Source organism: Quercus lobata, chromosome 9 (assembly GCF_001633185.2).
Source record: "Quercus lobata isolate SW786 chromosome 9, ValleyOak3.0 Primary Assembly, whole genome shotgun sequence".
Taxonomy (NCBI): domain Eukaryota; kingdom Viridiplantae; phylum Streptophyta; class Magnoliopsida; order Fagales; family Fagaceae; genus Quercus; species Quercus lobata.
The window spans coordinates 51,578,598-51,593,115 of NC_044912.1; the positions used below are offsets into that span (position 1 = coordinate 51,578,598).

At 36.8% G+C, this 14,518-nt stretch overlaps 2 protein-coding genes across 2 annotated transcripts; one reads left to right on the forward strand and one right to left on the reverse strand.

Annotated features, from left to right (window-relative positions):
* The first annotated feature begins 643 nt into the window (after positions 1 to 643).
* On the forward strand, positions 644 to 10,981 carry LOC115960683 (oleoyl-acyl carrier protein thioesterase 1, chloroplastic-like). Its single transcript, XM_031079650.1, has 7 exons — positions 644 to 1,160; positions 2,408 to 2,541; positions 2,631 to 2,744; positions 4,979 to 5,074; positions 6,700 to 6,787; positions 6,863 to 6,931; positions 10,276 to 10,981. Exons 1-7 carry the CDS (start codon positions 819 to 821, stop codon positions 10,552 to 10,554), a joined length of 1,122 nt encoding a protein of 373 aa, XP_030935510.1. The 5' UTR covers positions 644 to 818; the 3' UTR covers positions 10,555 to 10,981.
* Positions 10,982 to 11,975: 994 nt separating this feature from the next.
* LOC115961970 lies at positions 11,976 to 14,303 on the reverse strand. Its single transcript, XM_031080854.1, has one exon. It carries the CDS (start codon positions 14,301 to 14,303, stop codon positions 11,976 to 11,978), a length of 2,328 nt encoding a protein of 775 aa, XP_030936714.1.
* Positions 14,304 to 14,518: the final 215 nt, after the last annotated feature.

Genomic DNA, 14,518 nt, shown 5'->3' on the forward strand with positions numbered 1-14,518 from the left:
TGGTTTAAGAGTAGAGAGTGACTGACTTTTAGTCCTCAGAGTAAAGGGTGGCTAGGAGAGGAGAAATTTTCTGTTTACTTTTTTTTTTTTAATCATTAATTAATTCAACAATTTTAAATAAGTGGAAATATTTTAGTAAAATAGTAGATTACTGAGTAAAAGTGACGTAATCCATAAAGACAGTATAATTTATGAGGAATAATGCTAAGGACATATCATTTGTTACTCACCACTTAACGAGTTGTAATTAATAAATGTGTGATGATGAGTCATTTGAGACACATTTTTACCAATCACATGACAAGTAGTGATATAATATTATGGCAAATTATGCGTTTCAAGCATTACTCATTTACTAGAGTTGAGAGGGCTTTGCTGGATAGCCTATAAGAGGATGGAGGTTCGCTACATCACAAAAGCAAGCAAAACGTGCTTGGTTGGTGGTGCCTTTGCTTATAGAGACGGTTCCATGACTCTCCACTTATCTCACTTGTCTATTTAAAATTTAAAATCCCAACACGCAGTTTTCTCCGTCTCTTGTTCCAATCCAAAGTCCAAACTCTTCTCAAGTACAGTTTGGTGAATGGCATTCTCGTTATTTCCCGCCAACCCCAGTGGCATTTTCCTCTCCCCAACTCCTTTCTCCTCGGTCTCATCGACCAAACTTTTTATAGTAACCTTTTAAAAACACAGAGTCAGAGACCCAAAAAAAATCACTAAAAAAAAAACACAGACATACGCTCTCTCTCTCTCTCTCTCTCTCACACACACACACAAAAACACAAACACTTTGTGTGCGTACGAAAAGAGAGAGTAAAATGTTGAAGGTCTCGTGCAATGTGTTGAGTGACCAAAGCCAAGCGATAACCCAATGTGGGTTTATGGGCCGAGGGCCCATTTTGACACGTGGGCACCGGAGAAATGCAGTCGTTTTAGGCTCTGGTTCTGGTTCTTCGTACAAAGGTCCAATTATGGCTGTGGTGTCTGACCGGGTAATCGGATCCGGGTCAGGGTCAGGGTCGGGGACTCTCGCGGACCGTTTGAGACTTGGGAGCTTGACGGAGGATGGATTGTCGTATAAGGAGAGATTCATAGTGAGATGCTATGAAGTTGGGATTAACAAAACTGCCACTGTTGAAACCATTGCTAATCTCTTGCAGGTTCTTTCGAAAATCCCACATTTTGTTTTTGTTCTTTTCAATGAGTTTTACTTTGAATTGATTCAATTTTGGGTTTTTGTTAATGGGTTTATCGGTTGGGATTTGTGGTTTTTGGGTTTCTGGGTTTGATGGTACTGTTCTCTTTGACATGCATTTGCAACTTGTTCTAACATTTTTGTGGGATCTTCTCAACTGGGTATTGTCGGTTTTGGATGTCTGGATTTGATTGTGATTGTTTTGTTCTCTGTTACATGCACTTGCTACTGATTGTTTGGAATTTTCAAAATTGAGCATCCACTAAATGTGCCAAATGCCAAATATGTTCTAAATCTTAAAATTTTTGCCACATATGAACAGTACCGTTGCATTTTGCAACGGTACGGCCGAGAATGCTACCAAAAAAAAAGTTTTTTATTCATAGTTTGTTGTTGATGTTGTTGATGGTGATGACATGGAGGAGATAATATATTATTTTAATTTATAGTAAATATTATTTTAATATATAGAATTGAATGATAGATCATCTGATAAATGAGATATTGTAAAATGATGTGGTAAAATAATAAAGTAGACTTTTGGTATGTCAAAATGACATTTTTTTTGCAATATTTGATATGGATGCTTAAGTTTTTTCATGGGATTTTCTCTTATTGTTGGTTTTACTATTTTCATGGGTTTTACTATTTTCTCTGTCACTGTCCATTTCTTTGTCATGTAAATTTCTGAATTTTAGCGCCTGAGTAATGTTGCATGGCTTTGTTGTTGACTTGCTTAGGCTGGTCATTGTGCTCTGAAAACATTCCACTCTGCTTTCTATTATTATCTGTGTCAAGATGCATGCTTGTTAGGTACTAGACTCTACATTCATTTGAATGCTACCACGCTGGAATTTGAATTCTTTTGTCTTAATATCTCTGATTTGGATCAAGAAAATGTCAGTGAGCATTGAATTCTCAGTAACTCTTAGTTAGGGGGCTGCTCATTAGTTCAATATCTAGAGATTAATAAATGGTAAATTGGTAATTCAGAAGTTACGGTTCCATTGTTTTTGAAGCTAACCATATTATGAATGAAAAGTTGGTTTTCATTTTCAGAAAGCTAAAAAAAGAGAGAGAAAAAATCAATATGCAGTTACTCATTTCATCTTATTGGACAGGGGAGAGATACCTTCTACCTTAAATGAAGCTTATTGAAGGATTGGCTCTTCTCAAAGATCTTCAATATAATAATTTCCTTGTGTGATGTAGGAGGTTGGATGCAATCATGCACAGAGTGTAGGATTTTCAACAGATGGCTTTGCAACCACCCCTACCATGAGGAAACTGCATCTCATATGGGTTACTGCTCGCATGCACATTGAAATCTACAAATACCCAGCTTGGTGAGTTTTCTTCTTCTTTTTTATGTTGTGAGTTTAGTATGGGATTCTTACATGATAAACTCCATTTTGATACATGGTTGGTGGTACAGGAGTGATGTGATTGAAATTGAAACTTGGTGCCAGGGGGAGGGAAGAATTGGAACCAGACGAGATTGGATACTCAAGGACCATGCTACTGGTCAAGTTATTGGAAGAGCAACAAGGTGCATATTAAGCTACTCTTTCTTTTTTACGTCCTTTCCCTTGCAAAAGAGACTTATAAGGTAAAATAAATGAAGCAACAATATTGAAAGAGAGGAATCTTTTTTATAATCTTAAATGAGGAAAATGTTTTTGACACATGCATCACTAATTCAACCACATTTCACTTGTTTATATGATTTTCAAGTCCTGAGTGTCACTTTTTTGATGATTATAGAATGCTCTTCTGGGTGATTTTGATGTATGTTATAAACTCATGTATCAATTAGTCTCTTGTTGTGGTTTTGGGAAACTGCCCTCTTTCTCCATTTCAGTGTCATCTAATTTTAAAGCAATTTGGTTAATAAATCTCATGATTTCATATAGCTGTTGCTCAAACTACCCATTATAGCCTTTTATTTTTATTTTATAAGTAATAAAGTTTCATTAATAACAAAAAAATCAAGTCACCAAGTATACGAAGTATATGATTGGGGACCATACAATCAATTAATTACATAAATCTTTCAAATCAGTAATCGAACAAAGAATTGACTATGTAAAAATCCAACAAAGTTCTAAAGGAAAAAGTTTTAGATCAGGAATAGATCTCTTTGTATCTTCAAAGCACCAGGTATTCCTCTCTCTAGAGATACCACATCAAGCAATGCAGGGTAGCCATCCAAATAGACCCATTCCTTTCCTATGACACCCAAAATGGCCTTTGCCAACCAACTTTCAAAATTATTTATATTTCCGAAAATTTTGAGGTGCCTTTGAAGGAGAAGAATAAGAATGCACTATAGTCCATAATTTCCTTTATCTTAATTTTTATTTTCTGGGTAAGTGACTTGATCATACTGTTATGTTATTGCTAAGTTAATTTATTATATTGATATGAAGTTCCCCCAAAAGTGATGCGTAAACATGATTTTCTACCTAAAGTTGCCGTGATAGAACCATATATTAGATCATTCACATCCAGTTCTGCAAAATCTTTTCATATTTTGAAGAAATTACCCACTTTTCTACCTAGCCAAAAAAAAAAAAAAACCCACTTTTCTATTTTAGCTAGCCGCTTTTTAAATACACCTTACATCACACTCTTCATTTTCGATACGCTTTAAGTGGGCAAGGGGGTTTCAAATCCTAGATGTTTTCATTGGAAACACTAGGAGATGATGCCAATTGGCCTAAAGGTTGTTGGCATCCTGCCCTTAATTTTCTTATACATCCTATTAAATATTCAAATAAATTCTTTTTGTTTTTTCCTTTCTTCCCATCACTTTTTTCACTCCTTCCCCTATTCCCACCCCCTTCTGTTAGGCCCCTCTCCTAGGCTCCCCCTACAATGTTTGACGACACCAATTTGCCACCGCACTGCCAAATCAGCAGCCTAATGGCCAGATCAGCCACCCACCAACAATACCAAGTCCAAGTTGGCCCCCAACAACTGGTGAAGCCAAATGGCCAACAACATCAGCAGATCACTTTGCAGATGAGAGAGAGAGAGAGAGAGAGAGAGAGAGAGAGTAGCATATAAAATATGATGCAGTGCTTGGTATGGCTAACAATTATTGTAGCTTTTTTCAGAATTTTGAATAGTAATGAGTAATGATGAGCAGGGTGTGGAGAGCCTTTTTTTTTTTTTTTTTGGTGGTGATTCCTAGCTACAGTACTCAACAATTTAGCTAAAAAGATCATTCGCAAAACTGGATGTGACTGCTGTTATGGGGATTGAAGAGCGACCATGGATTTATATGTATTTTTTTGCATTTTTTCTTTCCTTATAATATTCTGAAAAAATATATATTCTACTCTAAGATTAAACATTTCAATTCCTTCCTGTAGTAGCTTCTTTGCAAATCAGAAAATAAATGAAGCCACTATAAATATAGATCAAGAGGTTATCCTGCTGGAACAAAATTATTCATAAATTTAATGCTTCTCTTGACCATTGACAAAAACTATGCTAGTCTGGTGTGTGCCAGAATGTGCTTAAATTATCCATCTTAATATTTTACTTTTTTTACTTCATAATTTACGACCCCCCTGCACACTTTTTTTTGGTTAAAAATTCTGTTTATTAATTAATCAATCTCATCTTGATTCAAAGATCACCGTTGTGGAAGCTATCGAACATTTGTTGTCAGATTAACTCAACACTTGACTTAGCAATTCTTGCAATTATTTCTAACTTTGTCTATCTGATTTGAGATGCATTGTCAAAGTTTATCATGTGAACCTTATGTTTCAGCAAGTGGGTGATGATGAACGAAGACACCAGACGTCTTCAGAAAGTTAGCGATGATGTACGGGATGAGTATTTAGTTTATTGTCCGCGAGAACCCAGGTAAGGATGCCTTGTTTTCTCTAGGTATAAAATATCTGATTTTCTTGTAAATGGTTTTATACAGTTTACAAAATGTAATTCACATGGCACATTGGCTTCATCATAATTAACACTTGCAAGATGGCATGATTTTGCTTGGCATATTTTTATTGTGCGATGGTTGAAACCCTTTTGCTCACATCTTTGTCATATGTGTGATGGGACATTGTAAATAAGATAATATTCATCAATATATTAAAATTTGATAGGAACTAATTTATTTAATGAGATTGGGAGAATAGATAGTTTTACAATACATAGGGTCAAGGTGCTACCTGTTCTTTTGTAGGTTTGTATGAGGCACCAAATTTCATCACAGTAAATTGTCTTTTGCAAGCTTGAGAGAGAGCATTTTGAAAATGTAGAGTACACTGTTGGAAATGCATTAAATCATAAGCAATCTAATTATCTAAAGCAAGAGTGTGAGAAATAGTTAAGTTTGTATGATAAACTGACTAAATTATTAATGAAGGTTGTTGAATATTTTTACATTCAAAAATATCAGAAGATGTTAGTGTAGAGCTGGAGCAACTATGTTATTGAATCTTGCTCTACAATTGCAAACATTTAACAAAGCTTGAGTTTACATGTAACCAATTGAAAAAGTACCGGAGATTGATAAATGTGTAATGTTTATAGTAACATTTAATGAAGCTTGGAAAAAATTAAGTCATGCAAGCTATAATGTTTTATCGTAACATTTAATAAATTTTCACTTATCAAAAAAAAAAAACATTTAATAAATTTTGAGTTATTTTTATTTTTATTTTTTTATATAAGTAATGATGATTTAGTTTTATGTAAGTAACAAACTCAAAAAAATGAGAGTTGCTTTATATGGTTTGCTCACTTGCAAAGGAGAGTAATTAATTCACCAATTAAGGAGTTAGTTGATTTAGGTCGATGGAACAAGAGAAGGTAGAGGAAGACCTAAACTAACATTTAAATGCATGCATTCCTATTTTTATATCCTATGAGTAAGCATAACAAAAAAAGAAAAAAATAAAAAATAATTTCATGCATGGAAAGGGCATAACTTCAGAAAGGTTGAAAGGCTCAAGAATTAAGTTTTGAACTCCTCCCCCAAGAAAAATGCCATTCTCTTAATATTCTTTCTTTTTGGGTAAGGTCTCAATTTTCCTCAAATCAATGGTTTTACCTGGTATATTGTTGAAATAATCATTTGCAACAATAAATGGTCAATCCTTTGTTTTTTTTTTTTTTTTTGGCCTGAAAAGCTTTACTTGTAATAAAAGATTTTACTAACATGGAAGCAGTGCCATTTTTTTCTTGATATACCGTGTAGGACCTACTCTTGTTAAATTCTTCTGTTACATGGATTAGATGGGGATCTAATTTTATGCGAAATGAAATAACTGAAGATTGTGGTAGATATTTTTACATCACAAGATATAATTGGAAACATCCCAGGTGAATATAATATGGGGTGTATAGATTACTTATAGCTTAAGTTGATAAGTTCTGATCATCTCTAAACATCTCTATATTTTGTACTACTGTTATTCTCATTATTGACTTTGTTTGATATTTTTAATTTTTATGTTTTGTCGGTTTGGCTTTTCTAGATTAGCAATTCCTGAGGAGAACAGTAGTAGTTTGAGAAGAATACCAAAACTGGAAGATCCTGCTGATCATTCTAAGCTGGGACTTGTGGTAAGATCATTTGGTTGATCTAAATTATTTGAACAGTTTTTCGAGGTCCCACATCTCAGTATTGATTTTTTGCAGCCCAGAAGAGCTGATCTGGACATGAACCAGCATGTTAATAATGTCACCTACATTGGATGGGTTCTGGAGGTTGGTTGAAGCCATCTTTTATTAATATTAGCAGTACTCTTGTTAAACAGATGCCAAAGCTTCTTAATCCCCCCCCCCCCCCCTCTTCTTTCTTTTAGTCACTGACTTTTAATTAAAAGTATCCTTACAATGGAGCCACTTTCTAGAGCACTTCAGCACCCATAATTTGTATAGGGTTGGAGAGGTCCGTAGTATATTCCATGCCTTTGTTTCCAGGTAGGGTGCCCTGTAAAGCGGGTGAAATAAATGGTACCAAGAAAAACTCCTGCTGAAAAACTGCTTTACTTCTCAGATATGGGTGGAGAGTGCCTTTTCAAGCTTCTGAATTCCTTTTGTTTCTTCAAAAGGAGGACCACAAATTAAAGAACTAAAATTAAATTAAAAGGGGAAACTTTTTACATAAAAAGCTTGGTAGTGATAATATTTCTTATTACTCATCAACAATTGAAAAAAAAAAAAACAAACAAACAGGATAGCAGACTTATCAGGAAAATAAAGTAATAAACTCTAGATAAGGTGTCTTTACATAAATATGTCTTATATAAATGGTCTCCCTAAAGTGACCATTGAGGGGAATGCAAAGTCATGCATGGATTCAGTGATACATCATGCTATTGAGAAAGCCTATGATCATGTGAAGTGGGAGGCTTTACTTGATTTGTTGAAGAGAATGGGATTTGGGGTGAGGTGGTGTAGGTGGATCCGCACATGCATATCTATTGTCCAATTCTCAGTCTTGTTTAATGGGTCTCCAACTGATTTTTTCGAGAGTTCGAGGGGATTGAGACAAGAGGACCCGCTATCTCCCATGTTGTTTTTGGTTATGATGGAGGTCTTCAGTAAGGTGATGAAAAGAGCTGAAGGGGCTGGTTTACTTCGAGGCTTTAGGGCTGATGGTAGACGGGGTGGAGGGGTATGTGTCTTGCATCTTTTGTTTGCGGATGATACGATTCTGTTTTGCGATGCAAATGAGGAGCAGATTCCATATGTTCAGATGCTTCTTCTTTGTTTTGAGGCAGTGACAGGTTTAAAGGTTAATGCGTTGAAGAGTGAGATGGTTCCCATTGGGGAGGTTCCTAATGTCCATGTCTTGGCAGAGATTTTGGAATGCCGGATTGGGTCTCTGCCTATGACCTATCTTGGTATGCCATTGGGGGCATCCCACAAGTCTCCCACTATTTGGAATCCTATCTTGGAGAGAATTGAGCGCAAGTTGGCCAGTTGGAAGAAGATGTATTTGTCTAAAGGGCGAAGACTAACGTTGCTTAAAAGCACATTAGCTAGTCTCCCCACTTATTTTTTATCTCTTTTTACCATCCCTACACATGTGGCCAATAAAATTGAGAGGTTACAAAGGGATTTCTTGTGGGGGGACTCCAAGACTCATTTGGTGGGATGGGACAAGGTGTGTGCACCTTTGAAAAATGGTGGGTTAGGAGTAAGGAAATTAACTACTTTTAACAAAGCCTTACTAGGGAAGTGGTTATGGCGGTTTGGGATTGAGCAGACAAGCCTTTGGAGAAGGGTTATAGCTCTCAAGGTTGGGAAAGAATGGGTGGGATGGACTTCCAAGCTAGGTAGAGGGGTTCATGGGTGTGGCTTGTGAAGAAGCATCCGCATGGGGTGGGAGGATTTTAGAAAAAATATTCGCTTTGTGGTAGGGGTGGGAGATAGAGTTAAACTCTGGACAGATCAATGGTGTGGGGATTCTCCACTTCAATCAACCTTTCCGAGTGTGTATGGGATTGCATCCAACAAAGAGGCATCAGTGGCCTCTTCTCTTGAACGGTTGGGGTTAGAGGATCGGAGAAGCTGGAATGTTCATTTTACTCGGAGACCAAATGATTGGGAAATGGCTGGTGTGGATGAATTTCTTTGTACTTTGAGTTCAAATCTACCTCCCACTGAGAATGGAGATCATATGCGATGGAAGTTGACAAAGAATGGGGTTTTTGATATTCGTTCGTTTTACAATAAGTTGAGAAGCCCCTTGCCCATTATTTTTCCTTGAAAAGGTGTTTGGAAGGTTAAGGCTCCTCGGCGTGTTTCCTTCTTTGTGTGGACTGCTGTATGGGATAGGATCCTTACAGGTGACAATTTGAGGGGTAGAAGGATGGCTTTTGTTGACTGGTGTATCATGTGCCGTTGTAATGGGGAGACGGTGGATCATTTGTTACTTCACTGTGGTAAGGCTTATCGGCTGTGGAGTTTGGTATTTAGATCTTTTGGGATTTTTTGGGTCTTGCCAAGATTGGTTGCGGATACTCTATTTGGTTGGTGGAATTGGCTTGGAAAGCATGTGTCTAGGCATTTGGAACTTAGCTCCATTATGCTTGATGTGGTGTCTTTGGAGGGAGCGAAATAGTAGGACTTTTGAGGACATGGAAAGTTCGGATGACCAGTTATTGGCCTTTTTCAGTGGCTCTTTGCTTGACTGGTTTAGGGCTTGGGGACTCACCTCTAGTGATTCCCTCCCTTTGTTCCTTAGCTCTCTCCTGTGTAATTAGTATCCTTTCCTTTCTTTTTTCTTTTTTTTCTCTTTCTTTCCCATTGTATTTTTCTCTCTGCCTTATGTTTTTCTGCATAAGGTAGTTTCTTGAATATATATCTTTATTACTTATCAAAAAAAAAAAAATCATGCTATAAAGGCTAGTCTGCAAATAAAGAATATCGTTCACGAAGTCTAGACCTTAGCAGCACTGTTTGATTTTCGTAGTTTTTTAACTTCTCATTGGGTTAAAAGGGAGGCAAACTTGTATGCAGTCTACCAACTTGTTTGCTCCCGCAGAGCGGTCAAGTTGAAGCCCTTAGGGGGATTCTTGCTTGTAATTTATATGTTTTTTTTTTCCATGTTTAATGAATTTCATCTATATAGCCCCCACAAAAGAAAAAGAAAAAGAAAAAGAATGATGGCATTATTCACATTTTGTTGTTTTATTAGTAAGTTACCCTCTCCTAGTCTGTTTTGAACTCACAACCTTGCCCTCCACCCATTATTATGGGAGGAGGAAGTACTGTTATTTTTAATGATGACTTTACATATGACAAATTCATTGCTGATTTGACCCAGTTCATCCAATTATTTCTTCCTAATTTTGGAAATCAATATGAATGTAATGATTAACATCTGATAGAAAATTATCTTTTTATTGTTACGAGTGTTGAAAGGTTTGAATTCATTAGAATTTATGGGGATCTTTGTAGCCTTCCCCACCCACCTAAAAATATCTGTACGCTGCATCATTCTTAAGTGACTTATTATGGCTCATGTTTTTGTTGTTGATGATACTTCCTGTTAATATTATAAAGCTGGTTGAGTAATACATTTTTTTTTTCTACCACAGAGCTTGCCTCAAGAAATCATTGATAGCCATGAACTGCAAACTATTACTTTAGATTACAGACGGGAGTGCCAACATGATGACATAGTTGATTCACTAACCAGTGTGGAACCAGTAGAGGATGCCGAAGCAATTTCTAAGATTCAAGGAACTAATGGGTCTATAGCTGCAGCAGAAAACAATGAAGATTTACGTCAGTTTCTACATTTACTGAGAGTGTCAGGTGATGGGCTTGAAATAAATCGAGGACGCACTGAGTGGAGAAAGAAACATGCAAGATGATACATAGTTAGTTGACTTTACTTTTCTATTGCTTTCAATGGTTCTTATTCAATCTTTCTTCTCGTGTATTTTTTACTTTTCAGCTCAATGGATTTTGCTCCAAAATTGTCTTTGGAGGGAGTCAGTTTCTTATGCATCCATTGCACACAACAGATGTCTCACAGTAAACAGGGAGGGGAAATGCGGAAAATTGTGGATCTCATCTGTTGTCAGACATCAGTTGCCTGCAATGGATGCACTAGAGACTAACTCCGTTGGATCATGCATACAGATTGCTTTGAGAGACTCCACGAGCCATTTGATGTATTTTATTTCTAGTTTTTCTTTGATATTTATAAGCTCAATGTTCCATGTATTGTGTTGATATTTAATAATCTTGGCAGGGATATGCCTCCATTCCAGCCCTGCCACCATTCCATTGTGAATAGACTCTTAGGGTCCGTTTGGATACAATTGAAAACTGAAACTGAAAACTAAAAAACACTGTAGCAAAATAATTTTTAAATGTGTAAATAGTATCGTGGGACCCATTTTTAATGAAAAAGTTGTTGAAAAATGAAATTTGTGGGTCTATAAACAGTACACGATGTGCACTAATTGGCTGAAAAAAGTTTGAAAAGTCTAACTTTGCGGCTACTGTTTATTGATCAGTGCATGAACAGTAGCCGCAAGTCTCAAAAACGCGTGGAAAAAAAAAAAAGGAAAAACGCAGACGCAAACATTTCAGTCGAATCCGCCTTAGTGTTTTCCACAGGTTTATATATGTAGAAAATGATTTGTGAACAAATCATTGCTCAAATGGGTCGGTAACTGTTATATTGGTCCCAAATATCGAGCGGCAGAGTCTCTTCTTTAACTCATTACATTGGGGATTTTATAAGACTAATTATGTGTATAATTTAAACAAGTCACATTACTTATTAAAAAAGTTATGTGACCAAAACTATGCATGTATGGTCTTTTCAATTGTCATATAGCGGGTTCAATGGAGTTAGCTTCAAGCCAAATTAGAGTTAAATTTCTTCTGATTATTTAAACGAGATAATCCACATTAATAAAGCTTGAATATCTATCTTTTCTTTCAAATAAATAAATAAAGCTTGTGTAGGTTAGGGTTTGTTGTGGCTTAATGAAGCTTCAATTCAGGTTAATCTTGAACATGGACAGTCTCGCCAGCTAGAAGGCTTATGATTTGCAATAGACGTCTTGCATTCTCACTTCGGTTGACTGTGTTGCAGACATCAAAACATGTGCTACTTTATGTTAGTGTCTGAAATATAAAACATATAGTGTTAGCATTTGAAAGACGAACTGTTAAAATACTCAACGAATACTACCTTTAAACATATATTTGTATTATAATATTATATCAATTTTTTTTTTTTTTGATACCACACAGGGGAGAAAAACAAACCAACAGACTACACAATAGCTGGATTAAACCAGCTACAGTTCAGAGGCATTTGACATGCCAAGTTAGCAACTGACCAAACAGAATTTACAACAAGTTTAGGCACTAAGTACACATCACAGCAAAACCCATTATGGTTCAAAAAGTCTAAATCAGCAAGTCGAATCTGTTGCAGCCGATTTGTGTTCTTCCTATGCTGAATTAGATGGACTAACTGTCTGCTGGTGCCTAGAAACAAAACATACTGGAAACCATGGTTTTTTGCTTTGAGAGCAGCTTCCACCATAGCATCCAACAGCGCCCCACATGTTGTATCAGCTACACTACTATTAACACCATAAAACAAGCTATCTCCCTGCCTAGTAATAGCTTCATAAGCTGAAGACCAGCGATTTGGCTTCTTGCTCCTGGCTCCAGCAAGCTTAACGATCAACTGCCACTGCCCTGAGGATGAGTAGTGTTCTGGTTGATATCTTCTTAGTTGACAAGTGTGTCTTGGTTGATCAAGGAAAGCCTCTTTGTACCTGCAAGCCATAGATTGAGAGATTAAAATCACGCTCATAGGATTAGGTTGTAACCCATCATATAGCACTCGGTTCCTGTGTAACCAAATATGCCAAAGGGTTGTAAAAATTGCTTGTAAGTAAGCCATAGAAGAAGGCTCCCTGGATTTGAACTTCATGAGGATTGTTGAAAGCCAATGCTGGACACTTAAACTCCTAAAGTCAGTAGCATGTACAGCCAAGGCTGATCCGTGCCAACAAGCTCTAGTAAATGGGCAAAGGAGAAAGAGATGAGTTGAAGATTCAACATCAGAATTACAGAGGGGACATGTTGTTTGGGTTGAGATGCCTCTGTTGTTTAGATTACTAAGAGTGGGTAATCTGTCCTGGATAAGTTTCCAAACAAAAGTATTGATTTTCAAAGGAACTTTGACTCCCCAAATCAGATTCCACACATTTTGGTCTCCATGAATATTTCCAGAAGAAAGGGAATCTTGTATAAGAATCTCATAGGCTCTTTTGACTCCATAGTTACCGTTAGCCTCATTGGAAAACTTCCAAAGCAACTGGTCTTGCACATCATGAGCTTTAGGTAAAGGAATTTGAAGGATTTGTTTGCTCAAAGGAAAGGGGTATAAGGTTCGGACCAAATCAGCTTTCCAAGTTTTGGAATTGTGGTCAATAAGATCCCCCACTGTACCAGTTTGTATTTCAGGATGATGCAAAGTACCATGAGCACTAGGAAACCAGTTTTGATGAGTAAGAGGGATATTGAAACCATTACCAACTCTCCACTGCCCCTCCCTAAGTCTAGAATCACCTTGCTTAACAATGTTCTTCCAACACCAAGTATGATGAGACTTTGGAGTGTATTCTTGTAAAGAACAATGTGGGCAGTATTTAGCCTTAAAAGTTCTTGCCAGCAAAGAGTTAGGATTTTGGTACAACTTCCAATATTGCTTTGCAAGCATAACATGGTTCATGGGACCAAACTTTTTAATACCAAGACCTCCCTTCCTCCTAGGTTGACAGAATTTTTCCCAATTCAAAAGGTGAAGTTTTTTCTCACCTTGCCCATGCCCCCACCAAAAGGCTCTAATAATGGTATCCATCTCATTACACACCTGATCAGGAACCTTAAAACAAGAGAATGTGTATAATGGTAAAGATTGAAGCACAAAGGAGATAAGAGTTGTTCTTCCTGCTTGTGATAATAACCTCACCTTCCAACCCTGCAATTTGGACTGGAGTTTTTCAACCAAGAAGTGAAAATCAGCTATTTTGTTACCCTTAAGCTTAAAGTTGAGGCCGAGGTACTTGGTAGGAGTATGCACCAGATTAACTTTCAGCTTTCTAGCCAAGGCTTCCTGGTCTTCCATAGGCATATTAGGTGAGCAAAATAAATCAGATTTGAGGGGATTGATAGACTGCCCAGATACCCTACAATACCAATCCAAAATTTTCAGCAAGGTGTCAACAGAGTGCTTATCCTTTTTGAAGAACAGAAGGGAGTCATCAGCAAACAACAGATGGGTAAATGAAATGCCATTCCTTCCAACTTTAACCCCTTTTAACTTGTTTAAGGTTTCAGCTTGTGTAAGGGAGATGGAGAGGATATTAGCACAAAAAAGAAACAAGTAAGGGGATAGAGGGTCCCCTTGCCTCAACTCTTGAGTTGGTGTGAAAGACTTAGACATGTGACCATTAATGAGTAAGGTAAATTGCACAGAGGTGACACACTCCATAATCCAATTAATCCATTTTGAGTCAAACTTCATCACCACAAGCACTGCCTTCAGAAAATTCCATCTAACTTTATCATAAGCTTTGGTCATATTATATCATTGATTAGTGAAGTTCCATTATAGTTTTTTCCCCAAGTTATTAGAGCTGTTATATCCTCATATATAACCATCCATTGGCACAATTCTTATTGGAGACAGTTTGTTTGTATTGTTGATCAGATACCAATATTTGAAAGAAAAAACGTGTATGCACAAGTAGGATCGATTAATTCGATCACATAATATCAACAACGAAAGCAAGACAC